General features: G+C 43.4%; 2 protein-coding genes across 2 annotated transcripts in view; both read left to right on the forward strand.

The window, feature by feature from the left end:
- Positions 1–22,153, forward strand: part of LOC136694987 (protocadherin beta-15-like) — a 73,103-nt gene that overhangs the window by 32,095 nt on the left and 18,855 nt on the right. The window lies entirely within an intron of this gene.
- LOC136694024 (protocadherin gamma-A11-like) lies at positions 5,066–7,766 on the forward strand. Its single transcript, XM_066667362.1, has 2 exons — positions 5,066–7,607; positions 7,737–7,766. Exons 1-2 carry the CDS (start codon positions 5,202–5,204, stop codon positions 7,764–7,766), a joined length of 2,436 nt encoding a protein of 811 aa, XP_066523459.1. The 5' UTR covers positions 5,066–5,201.

Below are 22,153 nucleotides of genomic sequence, written 5' to 3' on the forward strand. Positions count from 1 at the left end.
TATAAATGAGATCATTAAATTAGAGATAAGAGAATCAGCCGATAGAGGGGCTTCATTTCCGTTAGATCCGGCTCACGACGCAGACATTGCGCAAAATGCAGTCCAGAGCTACGCGCTTCAGAGGAACGAGCATTTTGTTCTGAATGTTGATTCTAATTCCTACGGACTGAAGTACAGCGAGTTAGTTCTAGACAAAGAGTTAGATCGAGAGCAGCAGCAGGAGCTCACCCTGACTCTGACTGCAGTGGATGGAGGGACTCCACCTAGATCAGGGACTGTAGTCATACACGTCACTGTACTGGATGCTAATGATAACGCTCCAGTGTTTAGTCAGTCTGTTTATGAAGTCAGTCTGCCTGAAAACTCTCCTCTAAACACTGTAGTGCTCACTGTCAGCGCCACTGACGCAGATGAGGGACAGAATGGAGAAATAATCTTTGGCTTTGGTCACACTTCACAGATAAATAAAGAGCTATTCTCCCTAGATTCTAAGTCTGGAGAGATCCGTTTGACTGGTCCGATTGATTTTGAAGATGAAACGTCATATGAGCTTCAGATACAGGCTAAAGACGGCCCAGGATTAGCAACGTATTCTAAAGTGATTATAGTCATTACTGATGTTAATGACAACGCCCCCGTCATAGTCATTAAAACCCTTCACAGCCCAGTCCCTGAGAACGCTGCACCTGGCACAGAGGTGGGCATCATTAATGTACAGGACAGAGACTCTGAGAATAACCAGAAAGTTCACTGCTCCATTCAGCAGAGCGTTCCCTTTAAACTGGTGCCCTCCATCAAGAATTATTATTCTCTGGTGACAACAGGTAAATTAGACCGTGAGCTGGTGTCTGATTATAACATCACAATCACTGCTAGCGATGAAGGCTCTCCACCTTTGTCCTCCTCTAAAACTCTCCACCTGTCAGTAGCTGATGTGAACGACAACCCACCTGTATTTGAGGAGCAGTCCTACAGCGCTCATGTGAAAGAAAATAACAAAGCAGGCTCCTCTGTTTGTAGAGTAGCAGCAAGAGACCCGGACTGGAGACAGAACGGTACTGTAGTTTATTCTCTTTCTCCTTCTGATGTGAGCGGCGCCCCGGTGTCGTCCTTTGTGTCCATTAATGGAGACACGGGGGTCCTCCATGCAGTGAGGTCTTTTGATTACGAGCAGCTGAAGAGTTTCAAAGTGCTGGTCTTAGCCAGAGACAACGGCTCTCCTCCACTCAGCAGTAACGTGAGCGTGAGCGTGTGGATCAGTGACGAGAACGATAACAGCCCCCAGATATTATACCCCTCTCCGGAAGGACACTCCTTCATGACCGAGATGGTGCCCAAAGCCGCCCAGTCCGGCTCTCTGGTGTCCAAGGTGATCGCGGTGGACGCGGACTCTGGTCAGAACGCGTGGCTCTCTTATCACATGGTGAAGGCCACCGAGCCAGGACTTTTCACTATTGGTGAACACAGTGGAGAGATCAGGACGCAGCGGGACATTTCTGAATCTGACCACATGAAGCAGAACCTTGTGCTTTCTGTGAGAGATAACGGTCAGCCCTCTCTGTCTGTGACCTGCACGGTGTATTTACTCATTTCTGATAACTTGGCTGAGCTTCCAGAACTGAAGGACATGTCTTATGAGGAGAGCAGCTCCAAACTGACTTTTTATTTGATCATCGCGCTGGTGTCCGTGTCCACTTTCTTCCTCACCTTCATCATCATCGTCCTGGCCGTGAGGTTCTGTCACAGGAGGAAGTCCAGACTGTTGTTTGATGGAGCTGTGGCCATTCCCAGCGCGTACCTCCCTCCAAATTACGCAGAGGTGGAGGGAGCGGGAACTCTGCGCAGCTCCTACAATTACGATGCCTATCTGACCACAGGGTCAAGAACCAGTGATTTCAAGTTCATCACGTCTTACAGTGACAGAACTCTGCCTGCTGACCTCACCCTGAAGAAGACTCACGCCTCTGTGGAGGATCTGGAGGGGTTTGACGGTGCAGGAAATGACTCTCAGGTATGGTCTCTTCTCATGAATTGCGTTGCCTTTTTCTTGTTCGCTGATATGTTTTGAGGGAAGGTTAAAGGCACATTACACAGAGTTTATTAAGATCTCTTCTTTTGCTTGTTTTTGTTTACTAATGTTTTTGAAATTTGTACATGTTTTTCGTCATTAAACCAAGGTTGGAATCATTGGGTACAAGGCACGAACCCACACACTAACATTCAATAACACAGCCTCTCTAATGTACACGTTTGTTGAGCTAATTGTCTTATCAACATGTATTTATGGATTTTGTGAGGAAACCCACACAGACACTGTGAGAACACAGTAAACTCCTCACAATCAGTGACACAAGTGGATTTTGAACTCAGAACCCCACCAGCTGTGTGGCAGTGTTTCTACCTGCTGCAACACTGTGCTGCTCCTACAGTTTTCAGCTGCAGTTCATTTCCACTTTTAGGTAAAATTACTTTTCTGTTCCAACTTTAAGAGCTCATCATTTCAAAATGAAACAAAGAAGAGAAAATGTTTCTCTGTGCTTCAACTTTGAAGTTGTATATTATGCCAAAATATAATTTGTAGATTTGAAATAATGATGTTTGAATGTTTGTGAACCCTTTAGATTTGTCTGTTTGTGTATGAATTACAGTATCATTAGAGTGTCACACAGGTCCTAAATGTAGAATTAGAGAATTAATTAAATAAATCCAAGACACTTGGTCCTTCATTTATTACAGGTTTAGAAATGGAGAAATTATGTGAAGCTTTGCTTTTACAATCTGATGTGACTCATTGTTCAGCAACAGCTGCATCTACACATTTCTAGTCGTGGTTGATTAGTTCTGCTTATTGGGAGGACGTCTTTCCCTCATCCTCTGTATAGAACAACTTCAACTCTGGGATGTCCACGTGAATTACTTGGTCCAGGTCCTTCCAAAATATTTCTGTAGGATTGGAGTGGGTTTACTATTGTATATACTTTGAGCATTGCCTTGGCTTTTCCAGGACATTACATTTATTCTTTAATCCTTCTGTGTGCTTATTGTGTGGTTGTTGTCTCACTCTGTATGTCTCTCATACCAAGAATTCCATAACATTTTGTGTAGCGGACAACTGTGATATTTACATTTGATTCCTGTGAAAAATACCTATTGTCACTGTTAAAGACACAAGTCATTATGGACGGTACAGGACTGGGTGGAACTGGGGATTATGGGGGACCTCCCAGCATGCTTAGCAGCTCCACATTATCAGTGTTATTTAAAGTTTGTTTAATTATTATGTGCTGGGAGCTTTTAGAGTTCAGGTTGCCTTTGGTTATTGAGTGTATTTGTGTGTGATTCTGTTTGTGTTTGGTGTTGTTGCTGTTTGACTGTGAATTGGTGGGACTCTAAACTCTCCTGAAATAGTTTTGTAAACTTTTCCAGCTGCATCAACAACCTTTACTCAACTCCTCACAAATCTTCCTTGTCCAAGCCACGATACACTTCCACAAACATGCCTTGTGTAAATCCAACTTTGATACATCTTTATGTTTAAATAAGTGTTGACTTTCATTGTTTGTTAGGATTTTTTCTGTTTTATTATTATTATTATTACTATTTTATCTGCGAACAGTTTTAATATTCTTTTTTATATTCATAAAATATCTCGGCTGATTTTTCTTTTTCTCAGAGTTCCCTGAATTATATTTTCTCTGTGCATTTGACAGTTGTGTTATGCTAGATCACAAAAGAGGGTCAGAGGGAGGTGTATATTCTCAGTGTAAGTTGAATCATAGATATGAAATATGTAGTAATCTGTAAATAAAATGCTAATTAACTTACAAAGCTTGAGGAAAGTAGATAGCAGTAAGCATAACATTCTCTGACATTCTCTGTAGTGAAGGATATTTAAGGATTATCATTAACGTTTAGAAATAACATTTTCATCGCTGTTTTTAACCCAGTGCAAAGATGTGAAATAATATCCAAATTCAACAAGAAACATTTTAAATGATTCAAATTTTGCAGTGAAGCCAACACTTTTTATGTAAGAAATTCTGAGAATCGGAGCGCCTGCTATGAACGTGTACTATTTTTAGGAATTCCTGAAATATAATGAGACCGACGTACGCACTCTTCCACTGACTAAACGGGGTCGTCAGTCGTGCACAGTGTAAATCTAAGACGCCATTTTGCATCAACAGTTTGGAAATCTTTATTCTACAAGTATTATTATAGAAGAGTATTTTAAATGATCATCTTTCTTTGAAAATTCCTAATGAATGTTTGTTGATGGTAGCGCGGTGTTTATATTTCTGAGCCGATCTGCTGTTTTTCTGACGCGGTTAGAAAACTGATGAAAACACCAGACACAACCTCCCCACTCCATCCATCCTTTAATACACCATCAGGACAGTGTCAGAACTGACCCCGACCACTGCTCTTTAAACAAATGCCGTGTATGACCTCTCTGTGTGTGCTGATGTGTTAACTCTGTTCATGCCATAGTCGTGTTGTATGACTTTGGATTAACTCGTGAACACTTAATTTTCGGTGATGTAAAGGTTTGTGGTGTTTCTACGGCATTCACTGCGCTCTGTGGTGGTGAGTGGATGCTTGCGTTTTCTCTAATGACAAAATAACTTCTGTCTTTAATCTGATGAATGGATGTACAGCGCGTTAACGGTGGCGCTGTCCGTGGTGCTGCAACGCTTTTTCTCAAGAACCTGTGGTTTAATGCATTCAAAAGTAAACAGTGTGTTCTAAGCAAGTGGAAATATATTTTCTGACAAGAAACAGTCAGAGCTTTTACTCTGCGGTGTGTAATCTCCGAGTTTCTTCATTGATTCCTCTATGTGTTGTTTTGTTGAATAAAATCTTAAATTAACTGCAGTCCGTTGGTTTGATAGTTTGATTAATATCAATTATTTAAGAACAATTATTTTCGACATTAATTCTGCTCTGTGCAGTTGCTGGTTGTGACTCGTGGGGTCGCTGTTCACCTGTAAAGCCTTTGCAGAGACAAAGATATAGCTTTCTCCACCCTCAGCTGATTACGTCTGTCTCTCCTCTGTCTGTCCGCCTTGTTGTAAAAAGCGTCGACGCTCCTGGATCAGTCTCTTCGTGTTCTTCTGTTTAGTTTTTCCTACACTGTGGAATATTGTGTTGTGTGGATGAGGAGATCATCATCAGTGGACTGCTGTGTGTAATTGTAGAGAATGGAGGACAAACGCTTCTCTGCTGCTGCTCTGACTCTGGGCTTTTGTTTGTTCGTCGTTGCGGCTCGTAGCGCATTTGGAGATGTGAGCTACTCTTTTCCGGAGGAGATGAAACGCGGATCTGTGATTGGAAATGTAGCCAAAGATCTGGGCCTGGATGTGAACAGACTGTCAGCTCGTAAAGCTCGTATTGATACTGAAGGGAACCGAAAACGCTACTGCGACATTAATGTGAACACTGGAGAACTGACCGTAGCGGAGAGGATCGACAGAGAGGAAATATGCAGCGACGCGGTTTCGTGCGTGCTCCATTGTGAGTTGGTGCTTGAAGGTCCTTTAGTGCTCCACAGGATCACGCTAAATATTGACGACGTTAACGACAACATTCCCAGTTTCCAACGCGATGTGATTAAGATTGAAATTAGTGAATCTGTAGACAAAGGTGCTCGGTTTCGTTTGGATGAAGCACACGATTCAGATATCGGAATAAATACTGTTCAAAACTACCATTTACAGCGAAATGAGTATTTTATTTTGTCTGTCCACTCAAATACTGACGGAGGAGTTTACTGTGAGTTGGTGTTGGATAAAGAACTGGATCGTGAACAGCAGCAGGAGCTCACCCTGACTCTGACTGCAGTGGATGGAGGGACTCCACCTAGATCAGGGACTGTAGTCATACACGTCACTGTACTGGATGCTAATGATAACGCTCCAGTGTTTAGTCAGTCTGTTTATAAAGTCAGTCTGCCTGAAAACTCTCCTCTAAACACTGTAGTGCTCACTGTCAGCGCCACTGACGCAGACGAAGGTGCAAACGGAGAAATAACATATGATTTTAGTCGTATTTCAGACAAGGCCAGAAGTATTTTCTCATTGGATCATAAAACAGGACGAGTGAAGATAATAAAATCTCTTGATTATGAGGAGGACTCTAAATTTGAAATACGTATACAGGCAATGGATTCATTCGGTCTTAAATCTGATACAAAACTTTCTGTGAGCGTTACCGATGTCAACGACAATGCACCCGTTATAATTATGAAATCTATACATAGTCCCATCCCTGAAGATGCTTTAATCGGTGCAGAGGTGGGCATCATTAATGTACAGGACAGAGATTCAGAGAAAAATGGCCAGGTTCATTGTTCAGTTCAGCAGAGCGTTCCCTTTAAACTGGTGCCCTCCATCAAGAATTATTATTCTCTGGTGACAACAGGTGAATTAGACCGTGAGCTGGTGTCTGATTATAACATCACAATCACTGCTAGCGATGAAGGCTCTCCACCTTTGTCCTCCTCTAAAACTCTCCACCTGTCAGTAGCTGATGTGAACGACAACCCACCTGTGTTTGAGGAGCAGTCCTACAGCGCTCATGTGAAAGAAAATAACAAAGCAGGCTCCTCTGTTTGTAGAGTAGCAGCAAGAGACCCGGACTGGAGACAGAACGGTACTGTAGTTTATTCTCTTTCTCCTTCTGATGTGAGCGGCGCCCCGGTGTCGTCCTTTGTGTCCATTAATGGAGACACGGGGGTCCTCCATGCAGTGAGGTCTTTTGATTACGAGCAGCTGAAGAGTTTCAAAGTGCTGGTCTTAGCCAGAGACAACGGCTCTCCTCCACTCAGCAGTAACGTGAGCGTGAGCGTGTGGATCAGTGACGAGAACGATAACAGCCCCCAGATATTATACCCCTCTCCGGAAGGACACTCCTTCATGACCGAGATGGTGCCCAAAGCCGCCCAGGCCGGCTCTCTGGTGTCCAAGGTGATCGCGGTGGACGCGGACTCTGGTCAGAACGCGTGGCTCTCTTATCACATGGTGAAGGCCGCCGAGCCAGGACTTTTCACTATTGGTGAACACAGTGGAGAGATCAGGACGCAGCGGGACATTTCTGAATCTGACCACATGAAGCAGAACCTTGTCCTTTCTGTGAGAGATAACGGTCAGCCCTCTCTGTCTGTGACCTGCACGGTGTATTTACTCATTTCTGATAACTTGGCTGAGCTTCCAGAACTGAAGGACATGTCTTATGAGGAGAGCAGCTCCAAACTGACTTTTTATTTGATCATCGCGCTGGTGTCCGTGTCCACTTTCTTCCTCACCTTCATCATCATCGTCCTGGCCGTGAGGTTCTGTCACAGGAGGAAGTCCAGACTGTTGTTTGATGGAGCTGTGGCCATTCCCAGCGCGTACCTCCCTCCAAATTACGCAGAGGTGGAGGGAGCGGGAACTCTGCGCAGCTCCTACAATTACGATGCCTATCTGACCACAGGGTCAAGAACCAGTGATTTCAAGTTCATCACGTCTTACAGTGACAGAACTCTGCCTGCTGACCTCACCCTGAAGAAGACTCACGCTTCTGTGGAGGATCTGGAGGGGTTTGGCGGTGCAGGAAATGTCACTGAGGTATGGTCTTTAATTTTACTGAAGTGCTGTACCTCTTTTAATCGTTGGCGGCACAGGGAAAGCCTGGTGGTTCAGCTTTGAGTTTCTGGTTTTATGTTTGTTGATATTTGTGTTTTTTATTGTTGTCAGGTGAAGGATACTATTTGTTGTTGCTGGTAAAAGAGTGAACTGGGCCCTATGTGAAGCTCTAGTGGACTGGCGTAGGATATTTACATCTTATTCTGTATTTTTACAGTTGATTTATTGACAGCTGTTTCAGTTTTTATTAAGAAATGCTTGGGTTGAGTTTATTTCCTTTTGTAAAAGCCACTGGCATTTTTCATGAGTTTTCTTCCTGCCGTGTACATCAGTGTAAGACCTGTTGAGGAGTCGGTACAAACTAGAGATATTCTGCTATCAAGAAAATGCTTTGAGTTGTTCTTGAGTAATTCATCCTTTACTTTCTGTTTTATTATAAACTGCCATTTAGAAATAAGGACAGAATCAGTCAAAACATGCCATTGTTTGTTGGCCGTCCTCAAACCTGAGTTCTTTAAACATGGACTTAGTGAAAATTCATAATCTACATAATCACAAACATCCTGAAAGATGACGTCCCATCATCAAACCTGTTTCTATCAGTGAAAAGAGAAAAGTGTGTAAAGTCCCAGTTCCCTCCTGGGCACAGAGTGTTGAGGTAGAGACTTTCAATTAACACCTGCATCACTTTCTGTATCAGTATCTGACTGCAGTAATAGTTTACCTGTGTGAGTCACATCAAGAGGAGACACCATGGTGAGGTAAACACTCCATGTGTAAATAAATGTGGGGAAAATTATTTAAATATTTTATAGTAGTTTAATAGCTCACAAGGGGTGACCTATCCTCCTCTGGTCAGTCTACTGGTAATTATAGTTACACTGTCAGAAAATGTGTCACTGTGGTGTGGTACCTTTTGGTGTCTCTGTGGTGGTACCCTCATAGGTACATTTCAGACACTTTAATTAGGGAGAATATTTTGTCCCTTATTCTATTAGAATTGTAGATTTAAATGTTGTGCTAATTACACATGCCCCATTTTATCTCCAGGACCTTTATTACATGTTTATATGACATATTTCTATAATGAAAGATTACAAACATGTATCTATTCTTCTGGAGAAGAGAATGTAACATACCTTTTAAGGAACAAAACTGGACTTTTAAACACTGTTGTACCTTTTAAAGGTGCATTTACCCAGTTTGTACCTGTAGTGACCAAAATTGTACCTGTACCATACCTTTTTTTCTGAGAGTGTAGGAATCCATGAGAACTTCAGTGTAGGGGCAGCTTTAAGGCACTTGGTGGTTGCTGCAGCTGGTCTGAAGCATGGAGGAGGATCTCGACAGTCATCCATCAGTGTCCAGACAGACAGGTGGGCAGTCGTTTACTCGGAAAGATGTAAAGAGATGGAATTAGTTTTGAACTGTTTGTTGTTTGTAAAGTAGAAAATATGAACATTTCCAGTGTGGCTAATGACTCCAGCAGATCTGACTATGACAGCTTTAACTAAAAGGAGAGAACCAGAAGGACACACAGACACGGGAGCATCCTGAAACACTGGCATCTCTCCGCTCCACCACCAACAAACCTGAGTGATCGTGTGAAGCGGCGGGATGACACCAGTGTCTCAGTTTACTATAATTCCCTGTGTCCATACACCCCCCGGATCTGCCGCCTTTATCTATGGGGGAGCATTAGCTACCAAAAGATAAACTAAACAAATTAGTTTTTAGCCTACATTTGAAGATTGTGACTGTGTCTGAGTCCCGAACATTTTCTGGAAGATCATTCCAGAGTTTGGGGGCTTTATAAGAAAAGTCTCTTCCCCCAGCTGAGGCCTTCTGAATTCTGGGAACAATTAGAAAAACAGTATTCTGTGATCTGAGTAAATACGGAGTCTCATAATAGGAAATTGTATTAATAGGAAATTCACCACTCAGATCACCACCCATTCACCACCCAGTCACCACTCAGATCACCACCCAGTCACCACTCAGATCACCACCCAGTCACCACTCAGATCACCACCCATTCCCCACACAGATGACCACCCAGTCACCACTCAGATCACCACCCATTCACCACTCAGATCACCACCCATTCACCACTCAGATCACCACCCATTCACCACCCATTCACCACCCAGTCACCACTCAGATCACCACCCAGTCACCACTCAGATCACCACCCAGTCACCACTCAGATCACCACCCATTCACCACCCAGATCACCACCCATTCACCACCCAGTCACCACTCAGATCACCACCCAGTCACCACTCAGATCACCACCCATTCCCCACACAGATGACCACCCAGTCACCACTCAGATCACCACCCATTCACCACTCAGATCACCACCCATTCACCACTCAGATCACCACCCATTCACCACCCATTCACCACCCAGTCACCACTCAGATCACCACCCATTCCCCACACAGATCACCACCCATTCCCCACTCAGATCACCACTCAGATCACCACCCAGTCACCACTCAGATCACCACCCAGTCACCACTCAGATCACCACCCATTCCCCACTCAGATTACCACCCATTCCCCACACAGATCACCACCCATTCCCCACTCAGATCACCACCCAGTCACCACTCAGATCACCACCCATTCCCCACTCAGATCACCACCCAGTCATCACTCAGATCACCACCCATTCCCCACTCAGATCACCACCCAGTCACCACTCAGATCACCACCCAGTCACCACTCAGATCACCACCCAGTCACCACTCAGATCACCACCCAGTCACCACTCAGATCACCACCCATTCCCCACTCAGATTACCACCCATTCCCCACACATATCACCACCCATTCCCCACTCAGATCACCACCCAGTCACCACTCAGATCACCACCCATTCCCCACTCAGATCACCACCCATTCCCCACTCAGATCACCACCCATTCCCCACTCAGATCACCACCCAGTCACCACTCAGATCACCACCCAGTCACCACTCAGATCACCACCCAGTCACCACTCAGATCACCACCCATTCCCCACTCAGATTACCACCCATTCCCCACACAGATCACCACCCATTCCACACTCAGATCACCACCCAGTCACCACTCAGATCACCACCCATTTCCCACTCAGATCACCACTCAGATTACCACTCAGATCACCACCCATTCCCCACTCAGATCACCACTCAGTCACCACTCAGATCACCACCCAGTCACCACCCAGTCACCACTCAGATCACCACCCAGTCACCACTCAGATCACCACCCATTCACCACTCAGATCACCACCCATTCACCACTCAGATCACCACCCATTCACCACTCAGATCACCACCCATTCACCACTCAGATCACCACCCAGTCACCACTCAGATCTCCACTCAGTCACCACCCAGATCACCACCCAGTCACCACTCAGATCACCACTCAGTCACCACTCAGATCACCACTCAGATCACCACCCAGTCACCACTCAGATCACCACCCAGTCACCACTCAGATCACCACCCAGTCACCACTCAGATCTCCACTCAGTCACCACCCAGATCACCACCCAGTCACCACCCAGTCACCACTCAGATCACCACTCAGATCACCACTCAGATCACCACTCAGATCACCACCCAGTCACCACTCAGATCACCACCCAGTCACCACTCAGATCACCACCCAGTCACCACTCAGATCACCACCCATTTCCCACTCAGATCACCACTCAGATTACCACTCAGATCACCACCCATTCCCCACTCAGATCACCACTCAGTCACCACTCAGATCACCACCCAGTCACCACCCAGTCACCACTCAGATCACCACCCAGTCACCACTCAGATCACCACCCATTCACCACTCAGATCACCACCCATTCACCACTCAGATCACCACCCATTCACCACTCAGATCACCACCCATTCACCACTCAGATCACCACCCAGTCACCACTCAGATCTCCACTCAGTCACCACCCAGATCACCACCCAGTCACCACTCAGATCACCACTCAGTCACCACTCAGATCACCACTCAGATCACCACCCAGTCACCACTCAGATCACCACCCAGTCACCACTCAGATCACCACCCAGTCACCACTCAGATCTCCACTCAGTCACCACCCAGATCACCACCCAGTCACCACCCAGTCACCACTCAGATCACCACTCAGTCACCACTCAGATCACCACTCAGATCACCACCCAGTCACCACTCAGATCACCACCCAGTCACCACTCAGATCACCACCCAGTCACCACTCAGTCACCACTTAGATCACCACCCATTCACTACTCAGACACCACCCAGTCACCATTCAGATCACCACCCAGTCACCACTCAGATCACCACCGATTCACCACCCTTTCACCACCAAGTCACCACTCAGTCACTACTCAGTCACCACTCAGTCACAACTACCACTCAGTCCAGCCCAGCTAAATTCATACATTTAGCTTTTCTGTGTTCTCTGAGTCTATGTTTCACTGCACTTACTGATCTGTTCATGGCTCTTGAATCTCATCCAGTTATACATTAAGTGAACTGATATGAATTTGTTTTTAATACAGATCAAAACTATTCAATTTTTCACAGAAACATAATTTTCTTGTCATATACTGTATCATCGTTGGTTGTACATTGCTCTTTTGCTGAATATATGCGTCCATTGATTTAAGTAAATTAATATTTTGACCAATAGCATTGCATCGCGGGTGCTGTCCATGGTGCTGCAGACATCTCCCGTTAAGGTTTAGATTGAAACAACAAATATTAAACAATCTGTCGATATTAGGACATGGTTTATCTTAAACCAAGCAATGATCAGAGCTTATACTCTACGCTGGACAAAGCCTGCGTTCTTCACTAATGTATTTTTGTGAGTCTTACTTTAAATGGAATTAAATTAATAAACTGATGCATTAAGTGTTATTCATTATTTAAGAATATTTAGATTCAACATTAATTCTGCTCTGTGCAGTTCCTGGTTGTGACTCGTGGGGTCGCTGTTCACCTGTAAAGCCTTTGCAGAGACAAATATATAGCTTTCTCCACCCTCAGCTGATTACGTCTATCTCTCCTCTGTCTGTCCGCCTTGTTGTAAAAAGCGTCGACGCTCCTGGATCAGTCTCTTCGTGTTCTTCTGTTTAGTTTTTCCTACATTGTGGAATATTGTGTTGTGTGGATGAGGAGATCATCATCAGTGGACTGCTGTGTGTAATTGTAGAGAATGGAGGACAGACGCTTCTCTGCTGCTGCTCTGACTCTGGGCTTTTGTTTGTTCGTCGTTGCGGCTCGTAGCGCATTTGGAGATGTGAGCTACTCTTTTCCGGAGGAGATGAAACGCGGATCTGTGATTGGAAATGTAGCCAAAGATCTGGGCCTGGATGTGAACAGACTGTCAGCTCGTAAAGCTCGTATTGATACTGAAGGGAACCGAAAACGCTACTGCGACATTAATGTGAACACTGGAGAACTGACCGTAGCGGAGAGGATCGACAGAGAGGCGCTGTGTGGGAAGAAAACCGTTTGCGTTTTAAAACAGGAATTAGTGCTGGAGAATCCACTGGAGTCTCACAGAATTAATATAAACATACAGGATGTGAACGACAACACTCCCGCATTTAAAAAGGATGTTATTAAATTAGAGATAAGGGAATCAGCAGTAAGAGGAGCTCGTTTTCTATTGGAGGAGGCTCACGACGCAGACATAGGAACCAACGCAGTTCAGAGCTACTCAATCGATCAGAACGAGCATTTTACATTAGCTGTCAGCTCTAAAGCAGGTGGGAGGATTTACTGTGAGCTGGTGTTGGATAAAGAACTGGACCGTGAGCAGCAGCAGGAGCTCACCCTGACTCTGACTGCAGTGGATGGAGGGACTCCACCTAGATCAGGGACTGTAGTCATACACGTCACTGTACTGGATGCTAATGATAACGCTCCAGTGTTTAGTCAGTCTGTTTATAAAGTCAGTCTGCCTGAAAACTCTCCTCTAAACACTGTAGTGCTCACTGTCAGCGCCACTGACGCAGATGAGGGAGTGAATGGAGAGGTGCTGTTTGAGTTTAGTCATGTTTCAGAAAGCGACTCATCAACTTTCTCTCTGAATCCTAATTCCGGACAGATAGGTTTAACAGGACCACTTGATTATGAAGAGGAGTCCACTTATGAATTACAGATTCAAGCTACTGATGGTTTAGGGCTGGTGTCCTTTGCTACTGTAATTATAGAGATTTTAGACATTAATGACAATGCTCCTGTTATTGTCATTAAAACCCTTCACAGCCCAGTCCCTGAGAACGCTGCACCTGGCACAGAGGTGGGCATCATTAATGTACAGGACAGAGACTCTGAGAATAACCAGAAAGTTCACTGCTCCATTCAGCAGAGCGTTCCCTTTAAACTGGTGCCCTCCATCAAGAATTATTATTCTCTGGTGACAACAGGTGAATTAGACCGTGAGCTGGTGTCTGATTATAACATCACAATCACTGCTAGCGATGAAGGCTCTCCACCTTTGTCCTCCTCTAAAACTCTCCACCTGTCAGTAGCTGATGTGAACGACAACCCACCTGTGTTTGAGGAGCAGTCCTACAGCGCTCATGTGAAAGAAAATAACAAAGCAGGCTCCTCTGTTTGTAGAGTAGCAGCAAGAGACCCGGACTGGAGACAGAACGGTACTGTAGTTTATTCTCTTTCTCCTTCTGATGTGAGTGGCGCCCCGGTGTCGTCCTTTGTGTCCATTAATGGAGACACGGGGGTCCTCCATGCAGTGAGGTCTTTTGATTACGAGCAGCTGAAGAGTTTCAAAGTGCTGGTCTTAGCCCGAGACAACGGCTCTCCTCCACTCAGCAGTAACGTGAGCGTGAGCGTGTGGATCAGTGACGAGAACGATAACAGCCCCCAGATATTATACCCCTCTCCGGAAGGACACTCCTTCATGACCGAGATGGTGCCCAAAGCCGCCCAGTCCGGCTCTCTGGTGTCCAAGGTGATCGCGGTGGACGCGGACTCTGGTCAGAACGCGTGGCTCTCTTATCACATGGTGAAGGCCACCGAGCCAGGACTTTTCACTATTGGTGAACACAGTGGAGAGATCAGGACGCAGCGGGACATTTCTGAATCTGACCACATGAAGCAGAACCTTGTGCTTTCTGTGAGAGATAACGGTCAGCCCTCTCTGTCTGTGACCTGCACGGTGTATTTACTCATTTCTGATAACTTGGCTGAGCTTCCAGAACTGAAGGACATGTCTTATGAGGAGAGCAGCTCCAAACTGACTTTTTATTTGATCATCGCGCTGGTGTCCGTGTCCACTTTCTTCCTCACCTTCATCATCATCGTCCTGGCCGTGAGGTTCTGTCACAGGAGGAAGTCCAGACTGTTGTTTGATGGAGCTGTGGCCATTCCCAGCGCGTACCTCCCTCCAAATTACGCAGAGGTGGAGGGAGCGGGAACTCTGCGCAGCTCCTACAATTACGATGCCTATCTGACCACAGGGTCAAGAACCAGTGATTTCAAGTTCATCACGTCTTACAGTGACAGAACTCTGCCTGCTGACCTCACCCTGAAGAAGACTCACGCCTCTGTGGAGGATCTGGAGGGGTTTGATAGTGGTAGTGACTCTCAGGTACAGTGATTTTCATGATTTTTCCATAGTAATTTTATATAATTCATGCTACAGCTGTGTCACAACACACAGAGAGCAACAATACTAATGAACATTTGCACATTTCGTTCCTCCTAAACTAGTTGGTTGTTTAATTTTTGGATCTGGTGCGAAGTTTGTTCTTTTGCAGTTCCCAGTCTTGGCTTTGATATATTTTTTCTTATTCATGGCCTTTCCTGATTGTTACTGTAGACTGAACTGTGCCTCCATAGTGTGTTGTCATGACTGAACATGGAAGTCAATCCATGTCCAATGAGAGTATATTTCCACACCTACAGCAGCACGAAGGACATTTTCAGTAGGAGAATTTTCCTATAAGATTGGATTTATTTCACATGGAAATATTTCATTTTCCTAAAGTTCTACTTATTGTTTTCTTGTTTTAACAGAGAAACTGACATTGATAACAGAAACAAAGTAATTTCATCTCTACACAATATTTATCTCTGCCCCCAGCACCCTTCCATTGCCTCTATGTGTCCCAAACCATCCAAATGAATACATTTCTGCATTACACATCACATAATCTCCAGGAGCATGGTTTTAACCCACAGAGACGTTTTAAGAATTAATATTTCATGACTGATGGCTTTTATATCATGCGTGTTGTGTCTCAGTTAGAAAATTAAATATAATGCTGCATTCATCATTAATTATGTGCTTGCCATCAGTGTACACCATCCATTCAGTGTTTTTGAAGATATGTTTTTAGATGATGGGACTCTTTTAGATTAGACTTGAAGTACATTGCCTTCTGATGAACTAATACTTGGCAGATTCCACTATACACTTTCAGTGGGATTGAGAGGTGGTCTGTTTGCTGGATGTCATTGACTTGTTCTGACATCATTGAAGACAACATTTTAACACTCTTCGCTCTGTGGTAATTCACCTAAATCCTGATAAAATTACCTTATCATTAGCAAAGCCCTCTATTGATGTAGGGTTGGGTGCCGTTAACATTGGAACTAATTAAAGTAATAACAAATTGTATCATTTCAGTTGTAAAAATGTCCACACTTTTCTATTTCAACATACTTTTCTTTATTTAGAACATAAATGAATAAATAAAAATCACATTTATATGTATTTAGTGTTTCCCCAGATGTGTCAGAGCCAAAGTGTTTTAGTAATTTGTGGTAACTATATTTGGCATTACGTTTATTTTGTGTCTAAGACTCTTGGGGAGCAGTGGCATTGAAATAGACATTAATATTGCATATGTTTAATGTTAATTTAGGTGAAGCAGGTAAAGCCGTATTGTTAACCTTCAAACTATAGACTTATGTCTGTCAAGTTTAATTTTTTATTTTTTTTTTGTAGTATATTGGGTGTACTATCACTTTAAGACTGTTCAACTTCCTTTCACTTAACTTTAAGGAGTCAGTGAGGAGCTTGGAGAACACACCCTGTGTCTGAAATGGCTACCTATTCACTTAACTCTATATTACTCAGTATACAGTGCACTATTATAGTGAACTGTGTTCAGGAGGGTAGTGACCGATTTTGGACACTACCTCAAGCGGGTTTATACCAAATAATGCTCCATCCAAAACTGTGCCCTTTTCCCTGGGTCCAACAGGGACAAACCCAGCATTAGTTGTTTTATCCCAAATGTGTTGGGTTAAGGGGTTTGACCCAGGGAACTGAGTTGCTGGGCCTTTACCAACTGCTGAGTAAAAGCAAATACATGGTTGGGTTACAGCAACCCAAATTAGGTTTTATATATATAAATTATAAATATTCTACTCTTGTTCATGTAATGCATAATATATATATAACAACACTAAATACTACTACTATTACTACTACTACTACTAATAATAATAATATAATCTACAAAAAACACAGGTCTGCATATTTTTAGTGCAGAAGTATTGTTGTTAATCTGCTAAATTTAACATGATGGAAGAAAAGTACTATTCTGTTTAAAAGTCTTGGCAGTGCTTATTTTACATGTAAAGATCAATTAGAAAACAAAAATATATTTGTGCAGTTAAATTTACAAAGTGTGACCAGTTCAGTTTTTAAAACAATTTGGAAGAAGTACATTTAGTAAGCTTTAGGGAAAGTTGGCGTTTCCAAAACAGGCTGATTCACAGCAGGAAAACACCTCCAGTTCACAGTGCCACGCTCCTGTACCAAGATGAAGAGCTTCTTCTGTTTCCTCGTGGACTCAGACACTGCTTCAAGAAAAAAAAGATCAGAGATCAGAGAAAATACTACCAATGGCAGTTGTGTTATGGCTACTGTGCAGTTAATCTCTATAAAAACTTTACTTCTGAAATTAGAAACTGATATGGCTAACGTTAGAGTTAGTTTATTATTTTACTCACCAGTTTACACCAGAAAAAGCAATCTTTTTCCACAGCTGATGGATAAGCACAGGGTGTGTGAAGCTGCTGCAGTGTCTTCAGTCCAGTGATAACCTAAAGAGCAAATAACAATTAGTGGAAGATTTTTAATATTTGAACTATATTCTCAAAATGCATCAGCTATTAATAATAAATAGATACAAATACCATTATATACATTGTAATTATTTATTAATATAATAATTTAACTGTCTTATTTGTTACACAAAACCCCAAAACACACACGTGTGCACTGGTTTGGGCTCCGTTTCTCTCGCTCGCTCGTGCGCACAGTGGCTGAATATCAAACCGCTCCCTCCTCCTTACACTAGTCCCCTACGGACTTGAAACACACATTACTCGCTCAAACCGTGCATAATATTTCGCTTTGGGACTCAGACACATTCTCATAGCGCACATTATTGATATAAACAGCACTGTTTGCGTGTAAACGCCAACATTGTTGGTCTGAAATAGTGCACTACGGAGGGAGCGTATGGTGAATTGGAACGCACCCGCTGTCTGTCGCCGTGAGGTAACGGTTGAATCTTCGACAATATACTCGAACAAAGTGCTTTAAACACATTAAACATATATGACTTTACAGAGAAACAACGTTATATGCCTTTTAGCTCTATAAATGCTATTATTTTCTCCCCCTCACCCTAATTATTTGTTAAAACTTTGGTTTTGTTAGCGAGCTAACACTTGCTAGCACTTAGCACTTGCTAAACTGTAATTTAGTTAATGGTTTGGCTACGTTACAGCGCCAAGACAAGCCCGAAGTAGTGTTTTTATCAGAACATTCCCCAATAAACGGTAATTTATGATAGTTACTCCGAAGCATTTACTTTAAATTTGTACCACAGCCGCTCTGTCTGTTGTCCTCCAGTGCTCACAGTCAAAATGAGAAAAAGGGCGGGAATCAATGCTGGGTTGAACACAGTGATCCAGCTTCTGGGTTACTTTAACTCAAACAAGGGTTTCAAATATATTCAGAGAAAAATAAATAACCCTAAAAAAACTACCCAACTCACTATGCACTATTCTGGGGTCCCGCCATTTTGTACTAGTGTCCGAAAACATAGTGGACAATTTTCAGTGCACTCAAGCAATCCCACAATGCACCCCCATAGTAGTGTATATGTACATTAGCTGACATTAGTGGGTAGCACATACCCATAATACACTGCACTGTTTGGTAATAAACCTGCATGATGTAGTGTCTGAAATCAATCACTATCCTCTGGAATTCAGTTCACTATAATAGTGCACTGCATAGTGAGTATTATAGAGATCAGTGAGTAAGGAGCTATTTCAGACACATGGGTTGTACTCTATCTTTTGCAGTTAAAAACAGTTAACACACACATGGTCTTATTGCTCAGGTTCGAATTGTTGCCATTGCCAGCTTTGGATTTCACATTACAGATGCTATACAGAGAGCTGAGTGATTGATTTGCTGTGGTGCAGCAGGTGGTGTCACAGTCACATAGCTCCAGGAACCTTTGGTGTGTTCTCCCCGTGTCCTCGTGCATGGGTTTCCTCCGGGTGCTCCAGTTTCCTCCCTTGGCTACTCAAAAATGTCCATAGTTGTGAGTGTGTGTGAGTGAATATATGAGTGTGTGTTGCCCTGTGAAAGACTGGCGCCCCCTCTAGAGTGTGATCCTATGTGTTCCAGTGATTCCAGGTAGGCTCTGGACCCACTGTGACCCTGAAATGGATAAGTGGTTACAGATAATGAATGAATGATTTGCTGTGAATCAGAACTCTGTAGTTACCAACATAATCCGCTCAGTACCTTTAACCACTTCAGTACCCAACTCTATTGAATCAGAAATAAATAATGATCACCACCTCCCGTGGTATTGTTTCCTTCAGACAGTCATCTTTATATGTTTCATTAGAACAACAACAGACGAAAGTTTTCTTGACAAGTGCAGATTCAGGATTCATCATTGTCACTTTCACCCAATCACACACACTCTATGACTGCCTCATTAGCCCACTGTCGTACCCTTTGTACCCTTTGTATTTAAACATGGCCTAATGTGAACAACCATGATTTTTGCCACAGTCATTGTTGGAGGTACTTGAAGGACTTTAAGAAGCCTGTATTGTTGGGGCTGTGTTTTCATTAAATTATTCAAATCTAACAGCTTATTAAGATCTGAATGCCGTCCCTTTTAATGGCAGACTAAAGTGCATTTGTACATTTTTGCTGGTATTTTCATCACAAGGGGAATTTACAGTGCAATATTTTCTTCAATGGTGTATAAGTCAGATATTATTTTTTATCTCTACTTGATGTGGGAAATAAGAATGTAAATGAATTTGTTTGAGGAGAGTTTCCTAAAGCCATTTTCTCAGCTGTTAAAACAGAAACAGATTTGTGTCTTATCTGTGATTTGTTTATTTATTAATAAGTGGAAATCCTGTCATTTTGGTGACTTTGGTCCAGAGGTTATAGGACTGTGTACGTACATTTAGTGGCGCTGTCCCTGGTGCTTCTCCACTTCTATGTCGTGAGATGTGGCTGTCGCGTGTGAAGGGATTTAGTATTCAGCGTTTTATTTAGTGTTAGAAATGATGATAATACTTGTTTACTTGGTTTTATTGTGGCACACTGTTACAACTGTAACTACTAAAATGAATGAATCATGCATTCATTCCTTTATCAGCCCCTAAACATTCGGTTCTCCTCAGTATTTTTGAAGCTCTATGTAGTGCTTCGTTGTGACTCATGGTGTCGCTGTCCACCTGTAAAGCTTTTTTAGAAACGCATGCAGTGCTCTCTCCACCTCCTACATGTATGTTTTTTGCGTCATTTTCAACGCCTCTGATCGCCTTGTCGACGTCCGGACGCAGGTCTCTTATTATTCTTCCGTGTTAAAGGGGTTTTCTTCTGCTTCTGGATCACACACTGTGGAATATTGTGTTGTGTGGATGAGGAGATCATCATCAGTGGACTGCTGTGTGTAATTGTAGAGAATGGAGGACAAACGCTTCTCTGCTGCTGCTCTGACTCTGGGCTTTTGTTTGTTCGTCGTTGCGGCTCGTAGCGCATTTGGAGATGTGAGCTACTCTTTTCCGGAGGAGATGAAACGCGGATCTGTGATTGGAAATGTAGCCAAAGATCTGGGCCTGGATGTGAACAGACTGTCAGCTCGTAAAGCTCGTATTGATACTGAAGGGAACCGAAAACGCTACTGCGACATTAATGTGAACACTGGAGAACTGACCGTAGCGGAGAGGATCGACAGAGAGGCGCTGTGTAAGGAAAAGGTGTCTTGTCCTCTCAGTTTTGATCTGGTTCTGGAAAATCCGTTGGAAATGCACCGCGTTACGGTTCATATCACAGACATCAACGATAATTCACCTGTTTTCCCAAAGGACATAATCAAACTCGAAATAACAGAATCTGCTGACAAAGGCTCTCGCTATCGCATTAATGAAGCTCATGATTCGGACATAGGGCTAAACGCAGTTCAAAAATACCACTTACGACCAAATGCTTACTTTAAATTAAATATAAATTCAGACAGCAACGAAGTTAAAAATGTTAATTTAGTGTTGGACCAGGAGTTAGATCGTGAACAGCAGAAAGAGGTGACTTTATCTCTGACTGCAGTGGATGGAGGGACTCCACCTAGATCAGGGACTGTAGTCATACACGTCACTGTACTGGATGCTAATGATAACGCTCCAGTGTTTAGTCAGTCTGTTTATAAAGTCAGTCTGCCTGAAAACTCTCCTCTAAACACTGTAGTGCTCACTGTCAGCGCCACTGACGCAGATGAGGGAGTGAACGGTGAAGTAAGTTATGAATTCAGCACAGTTTCGAATATGGCCAAGGAATTATTTTTATTAGATCAGAAAAGTGGGGAAATTAAATTAAATGGTGAAGTAGATTTTGAAGAAGAGGAAACATATGAAATGCAGATTGAGGCAAAAGATGGATATGGACTTTCCTCTTTTTCAAAAGTTATTGTAGATATTGTAGATGTTAATGACAATGCTCCTGTAATATATCCTAAATCCCTAAATGACCCAGTCCCTGAGAACGCTGCACCTGGCACAGAGGTGGGCATCATTAATGTACAGGACAGAGACTCTGGTAAAAATCGCCAGGTTCACTGCTCCATTCAGCAGAGCGTTCCCTTTAAACTGGTGCCCTCCATCAAGAATTATTATTCTCTGGTGACAACAGGTGAATTAGACCGTGAGCTGGTGTCTGATTATAACATCACAATCACTGCTAGCGATGAAGGCTCTCCACCTTTGTCCTCCTCTAAAACTCTTCACCTGTCAGTAGCTGATGTGAACGACAACCCACCTGTGTTTGAGGAGCAGTCCTACAGCGCTCATGTGAAAGAAAATAACAAAGCAGGCTCCTCTGTTTGTAGAGTAGCAGCAAGAGACCCGGACTGGAGACAGAACGGTACTGTAGTTTATTCTCTTTCTCCTTCTGATGTGAGCGGCGCCCCGGTGTCGTCCTTTGTGTCCATTAAT

This window comes from Hoplias malabaricus, chromosome 4 (assembly GCF_029633855.1).
Source record: "Hoplias malabaricus isolate fHopMal1 chromosome 4, fHopMal1.hap1, whole genome shotgun sequence".
NCBI lineage: Eukaryota > Metazoa > Chordata > Actinopteri > Characiformes > Erythrinidae > Hoplias > Hoplias malabaricus.

Coding starts and splice junctions, on each gene's coding strand:
- LOC136694024 (XM_066667362.1), top strand. CDS start 5,202: ATGGAGGACAAACGCTTCTCTGCTGCTGCTCTGACTCTGGGCTTTTGT. Junction 7,608..7,736: donor GTGCAGGAAATGTCACTGAG/GTATGGTCTTTA, acceptor TATTGTTGTCAG/GTGAAGGATACTATTTGTTG.